Consider the following 17,955-nt stretch of genomic DNA (forward strand, 5'->3'; position numbering starts at 1 on the left):
ATCCCTCCTATATCTTCCACCTTTCACCTTAAATTTATGTCCCCTTGTAATGGTGTGCTCCACCTGGGGAAAAAGTCTCTGACTGTCTACTCTATCTATTCCCCTGATCATCTTATAAACCTCTATCAAGTCGCCCCTCATCCTTCTCCGCTCTAATGAGAAAAGGCCTAGCACCCTCAACCTTTCCTCGTAAGACCTACTCTCCATTCCAGGCAACATCCTGGTAAATCTTCTTTGCACCTTTTCCAGAGCTTCCACATCCCTCCTAAAATGAGGCGACCAGAACTGTACACAGTACTCCAAATGTGGCCTTACCAAAGTTTTGTACAGCTGCATCATCACCTCACGGCTCTTAAATTCAATCCCTCTGTTAATGAACGCGAGCACACCATAGGCCTTCTTCACAGCTCTATCCACTTGAGTGGCAACTTTCAAAGATGTATGAACATCGACCCCAAGGTCTCTCTGCTCCTCCACAATGCCAAGAACTCTACCGTTAACCCTGTATTCCGCATTCATATTTGTCCTTCCAAAATGGACAACCTCACACTTTTCAGGGTTAAACTCCATCTGCCACTTCTCAGCCCAGCTCTGCATCCTATCTATGTCTCTTTGCAGCCGACAACAGCCCTCCTTACTATCCACAACTCCACCAATCTTCGTATCGTCTGCAAATTTACTGACCCACCCTTCAACTCCCTCATCCAAGTCATTAATGAAAATCACAAACAGCAGAGGACCCAGAACTGATCCCTGCGGTACACCACTGGTAACGGGGATCCAGGCTGAATATTTGCCATCCACCACCACTCTCTGACTTCTATCGATTAGCCAGTTCGTTATCCAACTGGCCAAATTTCCCACTATCCCATGCCTCCTTACTTTGTGCAGAAGCCTACCATGGGGAACTTTATCAAATGCCTTACTAAAATCCATGTACACTACATCCACTGCTTTACCTTCATCCACATGCTTGGTCACCTCCTCAAAGAATTCAATAAGATTTGTAAGGCAAGACCTACCCCTCACAAATCCGTGCTGACTATCCCGAATCAAGCAGTGTCTTTCCAGATGCTCAGAAATCCTATCCTTCAGTACCCTTTCCATTACTTTGCCTACCACCGAAGTAAGACTAACTTACAAAAAAATTGACCACGGCAGACTCAGTTCAGCACTGCAGTGTTGGACTGAGGGAATGCTGAAACTGCAGTGCTGCATGCTAACACGGCAGCGCTGATTTGAAGGAATGCTAACATGCAGTACTGCACTGAGGGAATGCTAAAACTGCAGTGCTGATTTGAAGGATTGCTAACACTGCAGTGCTGATTTGAAGAATTGCTAACACTGCAGTGCTGATTTTAAGGAATGCAAACATTGCAGTGCTGATTTGAAGGAATGCTAACACTGCACTGCTGATTTGAAGGAATGCTAAAACTGCAGTGCTGATTTGAAGGATTGCTAACACTGCAGTGCTGATTTGAAGGATTGCTAACACTGCAATGCTGATTTGAAGGATTGCTAACACTGCAGTGCTGATTTGAAGGGTTGCTACCACTGCAGTGCTGATTTGAAAGATTGCTAACTCTGCAATGCTGATTTCAAGGAATGCTAACACTGCAGTACTGCACTGAGGGAATGCTAACACTGCAGTGCTGATTGAAGGATTGCTAACACTGCAGTGTTTATTTGAAGGATTGCTAACTCTGCAGTGCTGATTTGAAAGATTGCTAACACTGCAGTGCTGATTTGAAGGGTTGCTACCACTGCAGTGCTGATTTGAAAGATTGCTAACTCTGCAATGCTGATTTCAAGGAATGCTAACACTGCAGTACTGCACTGAGGGAATGCTGACACTGCAGTGCTGATTTGAAGGATTGCTAACACTGCAGTGTAGCGCTGAGGGAATGCTAGCACTGCAGAGCTGCACTGAGGGAACCCCCCCCCCCCCGCCCACCCCCCCCCCCCCCCCCCCCCCCCCCCCCCGCGCCGAACAGCTCCTCAAACACGGTCACAAGCATCCCCCACCTTTTCTCAAACTCCCCTGCTGAGACCCTTAACTCAAACCTTATCTTCTCTAATCGGAGGAAGTCGTACAGGTCACCCAACCAAGCAGCTTCCCCCAGTGGCGATGCCAACCGCCTCTCCAGCAAAATTCGCCGCCGTGCAATCAGAGAGGCGAAGGCCAAGACATGGGCCTTCCTCCTCCCCATGAGCTCCGGCTTCTCTGAAACCCCAAATATCGCCACCAAAGGGTCCGGGTCCAGCTCCTCCTCCACTATCCTGGCTAAGACCGCGAACACTCTCGCCCAGAATCTTCCCAATTTTTCACAACCCCAAAACATGTGCGCACGATTCGCTGGCCCCCGCCCACACCTCTCACGCTCATCTGCTACCCCCTGAAAGAACCCACTCATTTTCACCCGAGTCATATGCACCCTGTGCACCACCTGAAACTGTATCAGGCTCATCCTTGCACTAGAAGAAGTCTCGTTTACCCTTTGCAGTGCCGCACTCCAGACTCCCCAATTGATCTCCATTCCCAACTCCGCTTCCCATTTCTCCTTGATCTTCACCACCCGCTCGCCTCCCTGCACCCCCTCCCCAATTCTTCCCTCCCCTTCCACATCCGGAAGCAGTGGTCGCTCCAGCAGGGTGTATCCCGGCAATCTAGGGAACCCCTTCCAGACCTTTTGTGCCAAGTCCCTAACCTGTAGATACCTGAACTCACTACCCATCGGCAGCTCTACCCTCCCCCTTAGCTCCTCCAGACTTGCGAACCTTAATCCAAATACAAATCCCTCACCTTGACCAGACCAACGCTACATTTAATTACTGCATCCATGGTCATCAGATCATGTCAGTTGTGCCTCTGATTCAGATAGATGATGGGTTCAAGTCTCATTCCAGAAATCGGAGCGCACAATTCCGGCTGACAGTCCTTGCAGTCCTGAGGGGGAGGTGCACTGTCAGATGTGTCATTTTGTAGATGATAATTGAATTCAAAATCTCCTCCACTCATTCAGGTGGATGTGAATGATGTCACAGTGCTATTTCAAAGAATCCTCCTCCGTTGTGAAGCTACTGAGAACACCTACAGTCCCCCATCATGGAGCATCCTTTAATCCATGCCTGAATATTGGTCTATTCACTATTATTTATGTTTGCCCTCTTTCATTAAGATTATAATACTTGCAGATTTGACACTAATTTTCTCATCACAGGTGATGTACGTGTGAATGAACAGCTGGGGGTTTTAGGATTCCACACAATATTTCTACGGGAACACAACCGTGTGGCGAGAGAGCTGAAAAGACTGAACCCACATTGGAGTGGAGATACAATCTATCTGGAGTCAAGGAAAATCTTGGGATCTTTTCAGCAGGTAGTGAGGAAATGGACCTGATTTTCACAAAGTTGAGGCGAATCCATGGGCCTTTAAAATGTGGCCCAGAACTGACTCCAGCATTCCAGTCCCACTCCCTGCGCGGGATAAGGATGAACTTTGGTGCAGAACGCGAGGCCGCATCCTGCACTCCCGACCTGCCTGGTTTCATGACAGCTGAGCGGTATCTGTTAGCTCTCCCTAATTTTCATAGAGCCAAGTCAGATATCCAAGGCTTCAAGCTTCCCAGTCCACAGAGGTGTTATGAACCATAGCCTGGATGAAGGAACCTTCTGAAATTCAAGTTCAAAAGTTTGTACCCATGCCCCTTTGCCAACCTATGCAAATCAAGTAGAAACAATACCATTGCTGGTGTGATGATGCATGGAAGCCACGTAAAGCCTATTTTGGAAGTAATTATGAAATACGACAACCTGACTGAGTTCAGCAAATGTATACTTAAATGCAAAAGGAAGAAATGCATCCTTACTTTCTTTTTTGGAACATAGGCTGGATGTTCCATCTACCCACCCCCAAGGCCCCTTGTGCTCTCCATGCCAACCTAAGCCCTCTATCCACCACCCTTAACCCTACACATCTTCCATGCCAACCCATGGCACTTCATTGTCTATTAGCATACAATTGAACAGTACTATTGAATCCTATAGCTGCAATAGCATGTGGTGAAAATCTTTTGTAAAAAATAATTTGTTCATAAATGTTGCTTTTGCTACATTCATATAAAAGTGTCAATCATCTAGGTCCTATAAATTATCAATAGCAGAGACCGAAAGCATTTGAAACCCCTTTAGTTTGAGCAAATAAACATTGCGCAATTGACAGAATAGAAAAGAGATAAAAAGTTAGCAATCAAGCATTGTTTTCGGGCAGCACAGTGGCACAGTGGGTTAGCCCTGCAGCCTCACAGCGCCGAGGTCCCAGGTTCGATCCCGGCTCTGGGTCACTGTCCGTGTGGAGTTTGCACATTCTCCCCGTGTTTGCGTGGGTTTCACCCCCACAACCCAAAGATGTGCAGGCGAGGTGGCTTGGCCACACTAAATTGCCCCTTAATTGGAAAAAATGAATTGAGTACTCTAAATTTTTTTTTAAAGCATTACTTTCCCTCAAGTACAACTGTCTCAACAGAGTAATGGATGTCTGAGCTCTCAGCAAAGAATATGAAGCATAAATCATATGGCATTCATGTCTTTATCAATAGGGGCACAAAATACAAATACAAGGAAGTTATGTTAAACATATAAAAGCATGCTTCAGCCTCATTTGAAGGATTGCATTGCGTCCTGGGTTCTTTAGGAAGGAAAGGAAGACATTAGAAAGGTTCAGAAAAGATTCTTGAGAATGTTTTCAGGGACGAGGAACTTCAGCTTGATAGATCGATGGAATAAGTTAGGACTGTTTTCCTTAGAGGACAGGGTAGATAGGGAAACGTTGTTCCTGTTGGTGGAAGCATCGAGAACCAGAGAACACAAATTAAAGGTAATTGGCAAAATGGTGACAGGAGGGAGAAGCTTTTCCACACAGTGAATGGTTAGGATTAGGAATGAACTGCATGAGAGTGTGGTGGAGACCTTTTCAATTAAACCATTCAGGAGGAAACTGGATTAATATCTGAAAAGGAAAACATGAAGGGCTTTAGGGAAAAGACAGAGGAATGGCACTGGGTGTATTGCTCCTTCACAGGGCCAGCACACACACAACAGACCAAATGAGCTCCACCGTGCTGTGACCATTCTATGTTTCCATGATTATGTGGATCTTCTGAACCTGATTATTAATTTCCAAACCTCCTTTACTAGGCCAGGTTCCAGGGTGAAAGGGCCACGCTCACTCCCAAACCCCAGCAGTGATAGAAACCTTCAATCTGTCTGTCTTTGCCAGACCTGGAATCAATGTGCAGAGCTGAACCGGTCATTTTCAGAAACAAGACTTACTGCTACATTTTGAGTTTATTGTTTTTACATCTAGCTACACTGAATGGTGACTTTTCTCACTGCCACAGATAATAAACTACAGGGATTTTGTTCCGCTGGTTATCGGGGTTGAGGCAATGCAGAAATACCTCCCAGCTTACGAAGGCTACAATGAATCTGTGGATCCCAGTATTGCCAATGTTTTCTCGACAGCAGCTTTCCGTTTTGGACATCTCACCATTCAGCCAAAGCTGTTCCGCTTGGATGAAAACTACCGGGAACACCCTCAATTCAAAAACATTGACCTGCACCAGACTTTCTTCAGTCCCTGGAGACTGATCAGGGAAGGTAGGTTTAAAAAAAAACATTGATATTACTCATCCGAGACATTGCACTGATACTAGGAGCATAGTTCGGCTTCATTGAAGGGCAAATAGCCTCATGTTTGCAGTAACTCATTTCGAACTGCGAAGAATGAGGTGTTTGATCTTGAGCTAAATACTTTTTTCACTGAAGTGCACAGCATCATGATGATACAGAGCAGCCAGCCAATAAAGCAAACACTGTGGTTCCCAGGATTCCCGGTAAAGCAAAAAAGAAACAACTGTGGTTGCAAATGATTCCATTTGATAAATGATGAGAACCGTCATAGGGGTTTGCACTATAAACAATGTAGAGCGGAGCTGTTTAGATGCCAACACTCCAGTTGCCCTTTTGCTGCTATTTGCACGAGATGATTTGAACGCCAGTCCTGGTTGCTGGAATCCCTACTCAGGTATTGGTAGAATTTAAAATCATTCATGTATATTTTATTAGCTAACTCCACCAGGCATGGAAGATTCAATAGAATTCATTTTGATATTTCCCACCCAGAGCTGAAATCCACTTTTAATATCTGGTGGCTTCTTACTTTGGTCCCAGTTCTCCACACAGACCGGTTTGTGATCCATACTGAGAATCTCATTCAAACGTTTTCTTTGCATTATCACATCCTAAAATATGTTTTATTGTCTCCTCATCATCATGGAGAAGCAGTATTCAATGAAGGGAGGACATGCCAGGAGCAGCACCAGGGATGCCTAAAAATGAGGGGTCAACCTAATGAAACCACAACACAGGACTACTTGTGCGCCACAGGGCAGAAGTAGCAACTAATAGACAAAGCTAAGCAACCCCACAACCAACTGATCAATCCAAGCTCTGCAGTCCTGCCACATGCAGCCGTGAATGGTGGTGGACAATTAAACAACTCATTAGAGGAGGAGGCTCCATAAATGTCCCCATTCTCAATGATGGGTGAGCCCAGCACATCAGTGCAAAAGATAAGGCTGAGGCATTTGCAACAATCTTCAGCCAGATGTGCTGAGTGAATAATCCAACTTGCCCGCTCCAGTCATCAGCCAATTTGATTCACTCCATGTGATAGCAAAGGCCAAGAGCCCTGACAATATTCAGGAAATAGTGCTGAAGACTTCTGCTCCACAACTAGTCATGCCCCGACCTAATCTGTTCTGGTACAACCACAACACTGACATCAACTTGACAATATAGAAACTTATCCAAATATATTCTGTCCACAAAAAGCAGGACAAATGCAACCGGATCAATAACCGCCCTATCAGTCTAATCAAATTGTAAAGTTTTTCAAGGGGTCATCAATAGTGGTATCAAGCGGCACTTGCATAGTAACAACTTGCTCACTGACGCTCAGTTTGGGTTCCGCCAGGGTCACTCAGCTCCTGACCTCACCACGACCTTGGTTCAAACATGGACAAAAGAACTGGGGCGTCATTCTCCGCCGGCGGGAGTCTCCGTTTTGCCGGCGCCCGGGGGTTTCCCGACGGCGTGGGGCTGCCCAACAATGGGAAACCCCATTGACCGGCCGGTGTTACGGAGACTCCCGCCGGCCGGTCGGGGCAGAAATGTGGCGGGGCGGGATGGAGAATTTCGCCCCTGAAGTCCAGGGGTGAGGTGAGAGTACCTGCCCTTGACATCAAGGCAGTGTGAATGTTGCATCAATGAGCCCTAGCAAAACTAGAATCAATGAGAATCAGAGAAAAAACTCTCCACCAGTTGGAGTCATACCTGGCGCGAAGGAAGATGGTTGTGGTAGTTGGAGATCAATCATTTCAGCTCCAGGGCGTCAATGTTGGAGTTCCTCAGGGTAGGGTCCTCGGCCCAACCATCTTCAGCTGCTTCATCAATGAGCTTCCTTCCATTATAAGGTCAGAAGTAGGGATGTCAGCATCATTTGACTTCACAGATAATGGCCAGGATCCTCCTGCAATTGGCGGGACGGCCCGACGCCGGCGGCAAGAGCGGCGCGAACCACTCCGGCGTCCGGCCACCCGGAAGTTGAGGAATCCTCCGCACTTCTGGGGGCTAGGCTGGTGCCGGCAGGGTTGGCGCCGCGCCAAACGGCGGCGAAGGGCCGGCGCGAGTTGGCGGCAGAACCGCCGGCGTGTTCAGGTGCATGTGCAGGGGGTTTCTTCTCTGCACCGGCCATGGCGGAGCCTTACAGAGGCCGGCGCGGAGGGAATGAGCACGGCCACGGCATAGGCCCACCCGCAGATCGTGGGCCCCGATCACGGGCCTGGCCACCGTGGGGGCCCTTCCCCGGGGCCAGATTCCTCCACGCCCCCCAGAGGACTCCGCTAGTCGCCCTCCAAGCCAGGTCCCGCCGGGATGGACCATGTCTATTTCACGCCGGTGGGACTGGCCGAAGACGGGTGGCCGCTCGGCCCATCGAGGCCCGGAGAATTGCCGGGGGACCGCTGCCATCGGCTCCCGACCGGCGCAGCGTGATCCCTGCCCCTGCCTGAAAACCGGCGCCGGAGATTTCGGCAGCCTGCATCAGAGCAGCGGGACAGGATTCACACCGCCCCCCCCCCACCCCCGCCGATTCTCCGACCCGGCGGGGGGTCGGAGAATCCCGCCCAATATAGCAGTCCATGTCCAAATGCAACACTATCTGCACAACATTTAGGGCGGAATCTTACATTCTGAAATCAAGGTTAGGTGGTAGGAGTAAAAGTGGGAGTGATTCCCACAGCGTCAGCTGACCATGCATGAGCTGGTGTGCTGTTCAGCTCATTAAATATGCATTCCCGAGGAGTATGCCAATTCTCGTAGCAGGGGCAGGTAGGAAACTGCTGTCCCTGCCATTACCTTATGTGGATGAAGGTCTGGGCACTAGAACCAGACAGCACTATCCCTTCCACCTTTAGCCAGCCACAGATCCACTCTTCCCTGTTAACCCATCCTTGGTATCCTCCATGAAACTTACAATGCCACCACCTGGTCTCAAGCAGAGGTTGCCATTTACAGACACGGTGCAAAGTGAACAATGCAGCGTTCAACTCATCATTAGACATGGGAGAGGACAACCTCACCAAATGCAGATAAATTATGTGCAGTTGTGAAAGTTAATCTAATTTCTGACTGGGATCTTAATTCGATGAGGCGATCTTTTAATGAGCAATCATGAGATGCTAATGAATGTTAAAGGATTTTCCGATATTGTATATCAGGAAGCTCGACCTATCTTTAACCCGCCTTTAATGTCACAAGAACGGAATCTCAAATGTTCATCCTGACATTAGAGAATTGATTTTTGGCCCCACACAAAATTAGTTTCCCCACAGACCACATTTCCTGCTGCCGCCAGGACTGGATGCTTTCAGCCTTCTAGGCAAACACCCAGATTTCTATACTTTAATGGGCAATGAAATTGACTGCGAAAACCACTTCAAAGGTTTCCACAACTTTAAAGGGATTACTTTTACCTTAATCTCACAGACCTTTACACTTGACATACTGATGGATTTTTTGAAGGGTTTAGGGGGACAGATGGGATCACTTTCATTTTATTATGAGATAACTTATACTTTTTCATAATAACTGACATTTAACTGGTTTAAACTGGTCTGCGGGCCATCACGAATCCCGCGGCTAACGGGCATCCCCAGGGAATTCTGGTCCATGAGCAGGTCATCCGGTTGTTCACACTGGTGAGATCTTCCGGTCCTGCCGATTGCACACCCCTGTCATAGGTTTCTCAGTGGTATGGGGCAGATTCAATGGAATGTCCCATTGACAGCGGCGGCGGGCTGCCTCCTGCCAGCGAGAAACTGGCTGGGGGGAGGCCAGTGAATCTCGCCCCATTACCGACAAGAGAGAAGCTTTTTCATCAATGTTTAACGGCATTACCATCATTGATTTCCCCACTACCCATATCCTGGGATTATCACTGATCAGATATTGAACTGGACTATCCTCATAAATACTATGGCTACATAGGCAGGTCAGAGGCTAGGAATTCTGTAGTGAGGAACTCACCTCCTGACTCCCTAAAGCCTGTTGGCCATTTGCAAGGCACAAGATTGGAGTGTGAATTCATAGATTCATAGAATTTGCAATGCAGAAGGAGGCCATTCAGCCCATCGACTCTGCACCGGCCCTTGGAAAGAGCACCCCACCCAAGCCCCACGCCTCCACACTATCCCCCTTGATCGCCGTAACCCCACCTAACCTTTTTGGACACTAAGGGCAATTTAGATTGGCCAATCCACCTAACCTGCACATCTTTGGACTGTGGGAGGAAACCGGAGCACCCGGAGGAAACCCACGCACACACGGGGAGAACGTGCAGACTCCACACAGACAGTGACCCAAGCCGGGAATCGGACCTGGTACCCTGGAGCTGTGAAGCAACTGTGCTAACTATGAAGGAATACTCTCCACTTGCCTGGATGAGTACTGCTCCAACACCATCCAGGACAAAGCAGCCCACTTGATTGGCACTCCATCCACCACTTTAAACATCCACTCCCTCCACCACCGACACACAGTAGCAGTAGTTTGTACAATCTACAAGATGAGCAGTAGAAACTCACCAAGGCTCCATTGACAACACCTTCCAAACATGTGACTCCACTACCTCGAAGTACAAAGGCAAAAGATACACGGGAACACCACCGCCTGCAAGTTCCTCTCTGTGGTAGTATGTATTGGGGGTCATGTGGGACTGGAAGCCCTAATGTCATTGGCTGACAGATCCCGGGTCCTGGTTGGCCGTTGACCTCTAGCTCCGCCCTGAAGGCGGAGTATAAGAAGCCGGAGTCCTCCCCCGCAGGCCATTCTACTATCGAGCTGCGGGGGAACAGACACGCTTAATAAAGCCTCATCGACTTCACTCTATTCGTCTCACGGAGTCTTTGTGCGCTACAATTTATTAAGCGTGTCTAAAAAGGACTATGGAGCTCAGGATCATTCCGGAATGCCTGAGGATCAGCCCCCACGCAGTGAACGCGGCAGCAGCCTTCAAGCACTGGCAGACTTGTTTCGAGGCCTACCTCTGAACGGCCACCGGCCGGGTCACAGAAGACCAAAAACCACAGGTCCTGCACTCGAGGGTGAGCACGGAGATTTTCTCCCTCATCGAAGACGCGGAGGATTTCCAGACGGCGTTCGCAGCACTGAAAAGTCTCTATGTCCGCCCAGTTAACCAAATCTACGCTCGCTACCAGCTCGTGACGAGACGGCAAGGTCCCGGAGAATCGATGGACGAATTCTACGCCGCGCTGCTGATTTTGGGACGAGCCTGCAGCTGCCCTTCGGTGAACGCAAATGAACACACGGACATGTTAATGCGCGATGCTTTTGTGGCAGGTATGAATTCCTCCCAAATCCGCCAAAGACTTCTAGAAAGAGAGTCGCTAGGACTCTCAGAGGCCCGGGCCCTAGCAGCCTCCCTAGACGTGGCCGCGCGTAATACCCGTGCCTACGGCCCCAACCGCGCGGCAGCCCATTGGGCTCCGTACGTACCCGTCGCGACAAACCCACCCCCCCCGCCCCCCGGACACCCCACAGGCTTGCGCGGTCCAAACGCCAAGTCGCACCGGGGGCGCCCGCTGCTATTTCTGCGGCCAGGCGAAACACCCCCGGCAGCGCTGCCCGGCCTGCGCAGCAATCTGCAAGAGCTGCGGGAAAAAGGGCCATTTCGCGGTTGTGTGCCGGTCCCGCGAGGTCGCCGCTGTCCCGGGAGAACAGGGAGCCCTGCAAGCCGTTTACGCTCCCCAACCCCCCCAGCGCCCCATGTATGACCCGCAGGCGCAGCCGCTCTGGGTCCCGACCACCGCGGTCCCGGGAGAACAGGGAGCCCTGCACGCCGCTTACGCGCCCCAACCCCCCACCCCCCCCCCCACCCCGTCCCCACATATGACCCGCCGGCGCTTCCACTTTGGGTCCCGACCACCACTCTCCCCGGAGAAGAGGGAGTTCTGCGCGTCTCTAACGCCCCCCAAACCCCCCCCCCGCGCCCCACGTCTGACCCGCCGGCGCTACCAACTTGGGTCCCGACCACCGCTGTCCCCAGAGATGAGGGAGCCCCGCGCAGTCCTAATGCTCCCCAACCCCCCTCAGCGCCCCATGTGCGACCCGCAGACGCCGCCATTTTGGGTCCCGGCCACCACGAGGGGAGGAAGGGCGCCGCCATTTTGGACCACCCCAGAGCTGTACAACGCGTGGGGGCGGCCATTTTGTTCATCCCCGACGCCATCTTGGACGGCAACAATGGACCCCACTCCACTACTACAACCACGTCTCGCTTCAATTACGCTCGATCAAGCTCGGCCCCGGACACTCCAGACGACGACGACAACGGTGCTAATAAACGGCCACGAGACACCATGCCTAGTCGACTCCGGGAGCACGGAGAGCTTTATCCACCCCGACACGGTAAGACGCTGTTCCTTAACCACCTATCCCAGCGCACAAAAGATTTCCCTAGCTGCAGGATCCCACTCCGTACAGATCCAAGGATTCTGCATAGTTACCCTAACGGTGCAGGGGAGGGAGTTCAAAAACTACAAACTAAACGTCCTTCCCCAACTCTGCGCCCCCACCTTACTGGGATTAGATTTCCAATGCAATCTACAGAGCCTTACGTTCAAATTTGGCGGCCCAATACCCCCACTCACTATCTGCGGCCTCGCAACCCTCAAGGTGCAACCCCGTCCTTGTTTGCGAACCTCACCCCGGATTGCAAACCCATCGCCACTAGGAGCAGACGGTACAGCGCCCAGGATCGGACCTTCATTCGGTCCGAAGTCCAGCGGCTACTAAAGGAAGGCATAATCCAGGCCAGCAATAGTCCCTGGAGAGCGCAGTTGGTAGTAGTGAAGACAGGGGAGAAACAAAGGATGGTCATAGACTATAGCCAGACCATCAACAGGTACACACAACTAGACGCGTACCCTCTCCCCCGCATATCCAACATGGTCAATCGGATTGCCCAATATAAAGTCTTCTCCACCATGGACCTCAAGTCCGCCTACCATCAGCTCCCCATCCGCCCAAGTGACCGCAAGTACACAGCCTTCGAGGCAGGCGGGCGATTATACCATTTCCTAAGGGTCCCATTTGGCGTCACAAACGGGGTCTCGGTCTTCCAACGGGAGATGGACCGAATGGTTGATCAACATGGGTTGCGGGCCACGTTCCCGTATCTCGACAATGTAACCATCTGCGGCCACGACCAGCAGGACCACGACGCCAACCTCCAAAAACTCCTCCAGACCGCCAAAGTCTTGAACCTCACGTACAACGAGGACAAGTGCATTTTTAGCACCGATCGGCTAGCCATTCTGGGCTACGTAGTGCGCCATGGGATAATAGGCCCCGACCCCGAACGTATGCGCGCCCTCATGGAATTCCCCCTCCCGCACTGCCCAAAAGCCCTGAAACGCTGCCTGGGGTTTTTTTCATACTACGCCCAGTGGGTCCCCCAGTACGCAGACAAGGCCCGCCCCCTAATACAGACCACGACCTTCCCTCTGTCGACAGAGGCTTGCCAGGCCTTCAGCCGCATCAAAGCGGATATCGCAAAGGCCACGATGCGCGCCATCGACGAGTCCCTCCCCTTCCAGGTCGAGAGCAACGCCTCCGACGTAGCTCTAGCGGCCACCCTTAACCAAGCGGGCAGACCCGTGGCCTTTTTCTCCCGGACCCTCCACGCCTCAGAAATCCGCCACTCCTCAGTGGAAAAGGAAGCCCAAGCCATAGTGGAAGCTGTGCGACATTGGAGGCATTACCTGGCCGGCAGGAGATTCACTCTCCTCACTGACCAACGGTCGGTAGCCTTCATGTTCGATAATGCACTGCGGGGCAAAATCAAAAACGACAAGATCTTAAGGTGGAGGATCGAGCTCTCCACCTTCAACTACGAGATTTTGTATCGTCCCGGAAAGCTGAACGAGCCGTCCGATGCCCTATCCCGCGGCACATGTGCCAACGCACAAATTAACCGCCTCCAAACCCTCCACGAGGACCTCTGCCACCCGGGGGTCACTTTATCAAGTCCCGCAATCTCCCATACTCTTTAGAGGAGGTCCGTACAATCACAAGGGACTGCCACATCTGCGCGGAATGCAAACCGCATTTTTTCAGGCCGGATGGTGCGCACCTGATTAAGGCTTCCCGCCCCTTTGAACGCCTTAGTCTCGATTTCAAAGGGCCCCTCCCCTCCACCGACCGCAACACATACTTTCTTAATGTGGTGGACGAATACTCCCGCTTCCCATTCGCCATTCCCTGCTCTGACATGACCGCGGCCACAGTCATTAAAGCCCTGAACACCATCTTCACACTGTTCGGTTGCCCCGCATACGTCCACAGCGACAGGGGGTCCTCTTTCATGAGTGATGAGCTGCGCCAGTTCCTGCTCAGCAAGGGCATAGCCTCAAGCAGGACGACCAGCTACAACCCCCGGGGGAACGGGCAAGTAGAGAGGGAGAACGGCACGGTCTGGAAGACCGTCCTACTGGCCCTACGGTCCAGGGACCTCCCAGTTTCGCGGTGGCAGGAGGTCCTCCCGGACGCTCTCCACTCCATCCGGTCGCTATTATGTACGAGCACTAATCAAACGCCTCATGAGCATCTCCTTGTCTTCCCTAGGAGGTCCTCCTCTGGAACGTCGCTGCCGACCTGGCTGGCGGCCCCAGGACCCATCTTGCACTGAAAGCATGTGCGGGCACATAAGGCGGACCCGTTGGTCGAAAGGGTTCACCTCCTCCACGCGAACCCGCAGTACGCTTACGTGGAGTACCCCGACGGCCGACAGGACACGGTCTCCCTGCGGGATCTGGCGCCCGCCGGCAACACACACACCCCCCCGACACCATTCACCCAACCCCCCCCTTTCCTGCCACTGCCGCACCCCGCGACCGCCCCCTTCCCAGGAGGATCGGTTCCCCTCCCCTCAGGCCCGACCAAGAATAAAGCCCAAGCTGAAACCGTAAGGCTCCCGGAGACGACAACACCGGTACAAGCGCCACCACCACCACCGGGGCCGAGGCGATCGACACGGCGACCAGACCGCCCGACCGACTCGTGGCGTCGATCTAAATCAATATATGGACTTTTCACAAGAACATTTTGCTTTTCTCCCGATACCTTCTGTAAATAGTTGAAACAGGACAAAATTTTACAATACTGTATTGCCATGTGAATGTTTTCCTCCCAGGACCAGCCCTGTAAACCCTTACCACCATACGAAGCATCACCCCGCCGGGTTCATTTTTGACAAGGGGTGAATGTGGTAGTATGTATTGGGGGTCATGTGGGACTGGAAGCCCTAATGTCATTGGCTGACAGATCCAGGGTCCTGGTTGGCCGTTGACCTCTAGCTCCGCCCTGAAGGTGGAGTATAAGAAGCTGGAGTCCTCCCCCGCTGGCCATTCTACTATCCAGCTGCGGGGGAACAGACACGCTTAATAAAGCCTCATCGACTTCACTCTATTCGTCTCACGGAGTCTTTGTGCGCTACACTCTCCAAGCCACTCACCATCCTGATTTTGAAATATATCATCATTCCTCCACTGTCGTTGAGTCAAAATCCTGGAACTACCTCCCAAACAGTTTTGTGGGTGAATCTACATCACAATGGCTGCAGCAAACAATCTATATTTTCTCTTATAACCTTAAAACTATCATATTCTACTTGCTCATTTCCTTTGAAGTATGAAATTGAACTGCCTTGGCCATAATTTACAGAATGTGGAGATGCCTGTTTTGGACTGGGGTGGGCACAGTAAGAAGTCTTAAAACACCAGATTAAAGTCCAACAGGTTTGTTTGGAATCACGAGCTTTTAGGAGCACAGCTCCTTCACCAGTTGATTTACGGATGCATTGTCCCAATCTATTGAAGTTACTTCAGTGGAAGATTGATGAATCTTCTGGAGAAATATTGTGAATGGCTAAAAGTGGAGATATATGCCATTTTTGCACCATTTCTCTGGAGCTATAGCAGAAGTCTAGAAGACCACCTGCAGAATTTCAGGGACCTATCTATCACCAAACACTGTTTTTTACAATATTATTGATAGCCTTGTTTGAACAATGTTATTTTTGTTGGGTAATAATCTGTCATACTGTTGAGGTCTTTAACTCGTGTGTGTTTGTGTTTGTTTGTGTGTGTGCGTATGTTTGTGTGTGCGTGTCTTTGTTTGTGTGCATGTCTTTGTGTATGTTTGTATCTTTGTGTGTGTTTTTGTGTGTCTTTGTGTGTGTGTTATCTTTGTTTGCATGTCTTTATGTGCGTGTGTCTTTGTGTGTGTGTCTTTGTGCTTGCCTGTTTGTGTCTTTGTGTGTGTGTCTGTGTGTGCGTGCCTTTGTCTGCGTGTCTTTCTGTGCGTGTGTGTCTTTGTATGTGTATCTTTCTGTGCGTGTGTGTCTTTGTGACTGTATGTGTGTCTTTGTGCGTGTCTTTGTGTTCATGTGTGTGTGTCTTTGTGTGCGTGTGTCTCCTTTGTGTATGTGTGTGTTTTTGTGTGTGTGTGTGCCTTTGTGTATGTGTACATTAGGTGGTGTCGACCCCCTCATGAGAGGATTGTTGGGCAGACCTGCCAAACTGCAGGTACAGGACAAGATGTTGCCAGACGAATTGCGGGAGAGGCTGTTTGAATTGACCGCTCGTTTAGCCATGGATCTGGGTTCTCTGAATCTGCAGCGTTCCCGGGATCATGGAATCCCAGGTAAGCGGAAAACCAACATGGTGTAGAATGCAACTTAGAAAAATGTGTTGTCAAAATGTCAGTGAATCCAACAATTTAATTATCTAGAGATACATTATCAAAAAGCCAGCAAGGAAATCTTGGCTTCACTCATTGAGACTGGCTACTTTACCCCAGTATTGATTGCAATGATGTGGAAAGGCTGATGTGAATATTGGTGTTCAGTGTCATGAAGTAGCGGGTAGGCAATGCTGAGGAGCAACAAATGTGGGTTGAAAATTGTAAAAATAGCCATGGTACTTGTGGTTTCCCGACCGCTGAACTTCAGGACCATAGAGCCCAAAAGCCAGAACTTTATTCTAAATCAATGATTGAGCCTAAGCTGGACAAGGAGTACAATTATGGGAACCTCAATTTAGGAGGGATAATCAGGCTGCAGAGGACATTTACAAAAATGGTACCAGGGATGATGAACTTCAGTTATCTGGAGAAACTGGGCAAGCTGGAGTTATTTTTCTCAATGCAGAGAAAGCGTAGGGAAGATTAAGGTAAGGGTAAATTGTTAAAGGTGGAGAAGAGGAAACAGTGGTTTACTAATGCCATTTGGGAAGGAAATCTGCCATCCTTACCTGCTCTGGCCCTACATGGGACACCAATCCCAAAGCAATGTGGTTGACTCTTCACTCTGAAATCGGCCAGTAAGCCACACGGTTCAAGAGCAGAGTTGGATAAAAAATTGTGCGCTTGCCAGTGATCCCATGAATTCCCAATTTAAAAAAAAAAGGTCTATTGAGCAGAGTAGCAATTTGAGTAAAATCAAACAGGGTGGTGCCAGGAAGGGACCTCCACTAATAGGGAGTTTGCGCAGGGCCCTGGGAGTAGGGCCCCAGGCAGTGTGGATCCTGGAGCTGAAGTGATTAGACCTGTTACCTTGAGTTCTGTGTCTGAATAATTACCAGCCTTTGCCTTTCATCAATGAACCCCTTTGTTATGACTGGAAACCTTCTGCGGATCATGCAGTAGTTCCGCCTCCCGCCAAGGGACCCCTCTTGCAGGAGCTACATAGTGCCACCCAAGGCAGACAAAGATGAAGCTGCTGGTTTGCAGCTATAACTGCTGGCCAGGCATTGATAAAGCCATCGAAGAATTGGTACAACAGTGCCACCCTTGTCAAACACAGCAGGCCCTGCCTCCATCAGCCACTCTCCACCCGAGAGAATGGCCAGGCCGACTGTGGATCCAGATCCACATTGATTACCCAGGTCTTTAATGGCAAGGATGTTTTTAGTTCTGGTGGAGGCCGACTCTTAAGTGGCTGTCCTACAGGGAACTACGACCTCAGCAGCCATGGTGGATGCCTTGCACCTATTCATGGACTTCCGGATTCCATCATGTTGGATAACAGCACCCCTTTTACAGGCGAAGACTTCCAGGTTTTCATCCAGGCCAATGATACACGACACACTGAGACGTTCCTGTACCATCCTGCCTCTAATGATTTGGCCAAGAGATCCGTTCAAACCTTCAAGAATTCAATGTGGCAAACATTCTGACAAACCACTGGTCAATGATTTATCGTTGAGGGCAGCACGGTGGCATAGTGGTTAGCATTGCTGCCTCACGGCACTG

The 17,955-nt window shown here is 50.3% G+C and overlaps 1 protein-coding gene across 2 annotated transcripts in view; it reads left to right on the top strand.

Moving 5' to 3' along the window:
* Nucleotides 1–17,955, top strand: part of LOC140386753 (eosinophil peroxidase-like) — an 87,488-nt gene that overhangs the window by 40,563 nt on the left and 28,970 nt on the right. For both annotated transcript variants that reach the window (XM_072469409.1, XM_072469410.1), the window contains exons 9-11: nucleotides 3,222–3,382; nucleotides 5,403–5,661; nucleotides 16,177–16,347. In XM_072469409.1, the coding sequence (XP_072325510.1) occupies nucleotides 3,222–3,382; nucleotides 5,403–5,661; nucleotides 16,177–16,347 (591 nt within the window). The remainder of the gene's footprint in view (nucleotides 1–3,221; nucleotides 3,383–5,402; nucleotides 5,662–16,176; nucleotides 16,348–17,955) is intronic.

Source organism: Scyliorhinus torazame, chromosome 12 (assembly GCF_047496885.1).
Source record: "Scyliorhinus torazame isolate Kashiwa2021f chromosome 12, sScyTor2.1, whole genome shotgun sequence".
NCBI classification, from domain to species: Eukaryota; Metazoa; Chordata; class Chondrichthyes; order Carcharhiniformes; family Scyliorhinidae; genus Scyliorhinus; species Scyliorhinus torazame.